General features: G+C 38.9%; 2 protein-coding genes across 2 annotated transcripts in view; one reads left to right on the top strand and one right to left on the bottom strand.

The window, feature by feature from the left end:
- LOC108268946 (olfactomedin-4) overlaps positions 1-4,130 on the bottom strand; it is a 57,325-nt gene extending 53,195 nt beyond the window's left edge. The window contains exon 1 of the mRNA XM_017474327.3: positions 4,089-4,130. Within this exon, the coding sequence (XP_017329816.2) occupies positions 4,089-4,130 (42 nt within the window). The remainder of the gene's footprint in view (positions 1-4,088) is intronic.
- Positions 1-5,000, top strand: part of smpd3 (sphingomyelin phosphodiesterase 3) — a 53,227-nt gene that overhangs the window by 2,751 nt on the left and 45,476 nt on the right. The gene's annotated exons all lie outside the window — the stretch shown is intronic.

The following is a 5,000-nucleotide window of genomic DNA, read 5'->3' on the forward strand; positions in this document are numbered from 1 at the left end:
ATGTGATGCAAAATAGGTTAACACTTGCATGCTGTTGGGTATGACCTAAAAACACCAGTCAGTGCTGAATATTACTCACGATCAGACTGAAATATCGATCTCTTTCTCTCTTCTACTCTCTCTTACACTTTCTCTCTTACACTCGCTCTCTCTCACACACACACACGTTAATAGGGTACCGTAAATCTCTAGGCCATCTCCACTGTTTAGTCTAATAATCCCACTGAGAGGAAGTGCAGCAGTTTCTTTTTTCTTTAGTCAACAACACGATGTGTATAATCATAAAGACTGTTCTGCATCTCATCCCAGGACTTAACACGATCAGTATTGTTTATCTTTACTCTTCTATACTGTAATGATTTATAATCCCACAATGCGGTTTTAAACAGAAGAGAATGGGTTCCCTTTTGAGTCTTTTCCCCGTGTCGTCTCAGAGAGTTTTTCCTCTTTTCGGGTTTGTTTATTAGGGAGCTAAGGATAGTGTGATTTTAAATAAATCCCTTCTATAACTGTTCGCTATAGAGTCAAAAAGTGAAATTGTGTAACGAGGAAATTCATTATAGTTTTAACATGAAGTCAAGTGTTCACTGATGGAGACTTGAGTGCAAAACTGTTCATGGAAATTACAGTCCTGAAGCCATCGTAGCAAAACTGTTCGTATTATTTGCAGTCCAAAGCCATCTTCATGGTTTCTAAGTGTGTCTTTGAGCTGTCAGTGTGAGCCAGTCCTCAGCAAGGGCGAGTGATTAAGTGATGAGAACTCCAACCGATCGTAGGGCATCAGGCTGGATTAGGCAAGTCTGGAGAAGTGAAATTTCACACTTGGTCTGAATTCTCGAGTCCTCACTCACAGCTGATTCTGGGCTCCTATGGGGTGGGGTTGGGGGGTGGGGAGGCAGGGGATCAGGGCTCATAATCAAAGGTTTGGTCACAGGCAGGGCTCCAGTGCTCTGAAAGTCTGAATTTATTAATCAGGAACCAAACACACACCTGTGTCGTGGTTCGGTTGAAGTGAACCCCAGTACACTGTGTTCAAGAAGACCAGGAATCAGATCTCAGGGCCGTTCCCTGGTTCACACTTCACCAATCAGACCGAACTCTAGGGATCAAATGACCCAGACACCAGAAAAGAATACCAATGTGTAGACGAGCTTAAAACAGCTTGTGTATCGTATTTACTATTTTTCTTTGAGAACAAAACAACAAAAGTCTCATATAAAGAGAACAAAACAACAAAAGTCTCATATATATATATATATATATATATATATATATATATATATATATATATATATATATATATATATATATAGTCGCCTTTGCAAATCAGGTTTATTGTCAAAATATGCAGACTTTCAGCTGTTTTCAATGACCAAATCAGACAAAAGCATTTGAAATATGTTAAACTCAGTGAATGCTTCTATTGGTTTCCCCAAATTCAACTGCAAATGCAACTTATAATGACTTCTCCAGTCTCAAAATTATTCAACCCCATCATGGCAAGAATCTTTAGTTCTTAGTAGAGCACCCTTTTGCTGTTATGACCTGCTGCAAACAAGATGCATAGCCAGACACCAGCGTCTGCAGAGTTCCTGAGGAATCTTATCCTGTTCCTCATGAGCACTGGCCTCCAGTTCAGTAATATTCTTGGGTTTGTGCGATGCAACCGCCTTCTTCAAATCCCACCAGAGATTTTCTATCGGGTTCAAGGCAGGTGACTGTGAAGGCCCTGTAGAATCTTCCAGGACTTCTTATGCAACCAAGCCTTGGTGGAATTTGAGGTATGCTTGGGATCATTATCCTGTTGGAAGGTCCAATGACGTCCAAACTTCAGCTTCGTCACAGATGGCATGACATGTTCTCTTCGGATTTCCAGTGCCCGAGGATGCAAAGCAGCCCCAGAGCATCAAAATCAAAATGCCTCAGTGGAGTCTTCTTTCAGGATAAAAGACAATAAATCTTCATAATGAAGAGCAGCCACTGCAGTTAGTTATTTGTCAGTTAAATTAATGTTAATTTGTTAATTAAAAGGTAGTATGACTTTTTTTTGCTGTAAATAAGCAAAGAAGGACAGTCACTTCGCAAAATATCATCCTGTTTAGGGAAAAAATGGCAATGAGTCGTTTGAGAGCTGAAAGGGTCAACTCATAAGTGAGCCGAGTCAAATGACCTGATTGATGAAAGAGACAAAATTCAAATCATTTTCAGTGTGGAGATTTTTTTTTTTTAATTTGTCATTCAGAAGAGCTTTTTCTAGTTTAATACACTCTCAATGTGTGTGTGTGTGTGTGTGTGTGTGTGTGTGTGTGTGTGTGTGTGTGTGTGTGTGTGTGTAAATGTCATGTAGTGTAACCCCAGTATTCTGCTGCACATCATCTCTTTGAGATGGGAAATGTCAGATTTATCTCTCCGTCCTTCCAAAGATGGAATTTGCAGAATATGACCTTTTGTATATTTCCAACTAGGGCTTATATCAATGATGGTATAATATCGAGATCTGGATAAATGATGTCACAATATGCTTTTCTGAGATATCGCAGGTACTGTGATATAATAAATTTCTAACATAACATTTACAAACTCAAAATGGAAGCTAGCATTTTGTACTGAATCTTTAAAATTGTCAAATGTATTTTTATTCATAGTTAGAATGTTTAGAATTTATCATTATTTTTCCGATTAGGTTTTATTCCTTTATGTTTCTAGGCAATAAATAACATAAATAACATATCATGTATCATACAAATGTCTTTAGGTATCATGATATGATATTTTTGTGTTATTGCCATGCCACTGTTTTTGCACATCCATCCATCCATCCATCTTCTACCGTTTACTCCTTTTCAGGGTCACGGCGGAACCTGGAGCCTATCCCAGGGTGCATGGGGCATAAGGCGGGCTACACCCTGGACAGGGTGCCAGTTGTTTTCACACATACTGTACTATTTGTCTTTTCACTGCACTGACTGTAAAAATCCCAAAAGTGGACAGGTTCTATTTTGAGTTCAGTTCCTCTCAAAGCTTCTATCTTATTCTTTCTTATTCTGTAAAACTCACAGAGTTTTTCATCATCCTCTCTGGCTTGTTAATTAAGGACCTAGATCTACCTGTGAAGCTGCTTTGTGGTGATGTCTATTGTTAAAGGCGCTGCACAAATGAAACCGAAATGAATCAAATCAAATCGAACTGAATCAACACTACTCTTATCTGGAGATATTTGTTTGCGCATGGCTTTCAGTCGAGCGGTGACATCGAGGTATTTAATTTCAAACCCAGCATGTCTACTTTCTGAACGTGTGTTCGTTATTATTCCTAAAGACCGAAGAACGATTTACTATCAGTTGTTTATAATACTTGAAACCGGAGGATAATACGGAGTGTTGTTTTGTTTCTCTCGGCTGTCGGGTGTGATATTACACTCTCAGCAGCCCAGGCTGAACACTTCACACTTCAGCCATGACTAAACTGTGGATGAAAAGAATCAGAGGCTCAATCCCAAATGCCTCAGTTTTTGATATCCAGTGCACTACCTGGAGTATAACAGTCATTATTTCATACCTTTTAAATGTAGGTGTGTAGAGCATGGCTGAAGGGAGTGAGGAGACGTTTGGGATTCAGTTAAAACGATTTTAAGATCCTTGATTATAGCTTTGAAATCATATTAAACCTACAGTGGATATAAAAAGTCTACACAAACTGGCAGGATTTTGTGATTTAAAAAAAAAAACCCCATAAACCATGATATATCATGTCAGAATCTTTTCTAGCTTTATTGTAAAATTTTAACCTAACAACAAGAATCATTTGGGGAGGGGGGTGGGGGTGGGAATACAATACCTAGCTTGCATGAGTGTGCACACCCTTTTATAACTGCAGTGTTCAGAATCAACCTATCACATTCAAACTCATGTTAAATATGAATTAGGACACACCTGCCATCAAATAAATTAGCATACACCTAACCCTAAATAACGTATGTTCCTATAGGATTTTCGTGACATTCTCTTGGTAACATCCAACTGGAAAAGCCATGGGCCACGAAGAACTTACAAAGCAGGTACGGGATCTCATTGTTGAAAAATATCATTCGGGAAAGATTTAGAAAACTTGCAGAGCGTTAGATATACCATTGAACACTGTAAAGACAATAATTAACAAGTGGAGAAAATATGGCACGACATGGACACTGCTAAGAACAGGACGTCCCTGTAAACTCGATGAGAAGATCAGGAGAAAACTGGTCAGGGAGGCTGCCAAGAGGTCTATAGCAACATTAAAATAATTGCAGCAGTTTCTAGCAAGTACTGGTTGCTCCCTACATGTCACAAAAATCTCCAGAATTCTTTATATCTCTAGGCTGTGGAGTAAGGTGACAGGGCGGAGGCCATTTTTTAAACAAAAAATAAATGTAAAAAATACATCCAGTCTACCAAAACCATGTGGAATAATGTGTTACGGTCTGATGAGACCAAAGTTGAACTTTTTGGCCATGAAACCAAAATATATGTTTAGCACAAAAAACCACAGCACATCACCAAAAGACCACAACCCCCATGTGGAAGCACGGTGTTGGCAGCATAATACTTTGGGCTGTTTTTCTTCAGCTGGAACTAGGGCTTTAATCAGAGTGGAGGGAAAAATGAATAGTTCCAGTCAATTTTGGTGCAAAACCTTAAGGCTTCTGCTAAAACACTCAAGATGAAGAGGAATTTCACCTTTCAGCATGACAACGACCCACGGCAAAACTCAACAAAGGAATGGCTTCACCAAAACAAGTTCAAGGTTGTGGAATAGACTAGGAAGAAGTTAGTTAGTTAGTTAGAATGCGTGTGCAAGGAAGAATGTTCAAAATATTGTTAAGACGTGCAAAACTGATCGACTCTTAAACAGAAAGATAAAATCTGAAGCTGCTTCAACTATTAGTTTAGGGGTGTGCACACATATGCAACCAGGTCATTGTACATTCTTTCATTTGAAATTTTTTCCCCCTAAAATGATTC

The sequence above is a fragment of the Ictalurus punctatus genome, chromosome 8 (genome assembly GCF_001660625.3).
Source record: "Ictalurus punctatus breed USDA103 chromosome 8, Coco_2.0, whole genome shotgun sequence".
Classification (NCBI taxonomy): domain Eukaryota; kingdom Metazoa; phylum Chordata; class Actinopteri; order Siluriformes; family Ictaluridae; genus Ictalurus; species Ictalurus punctatus.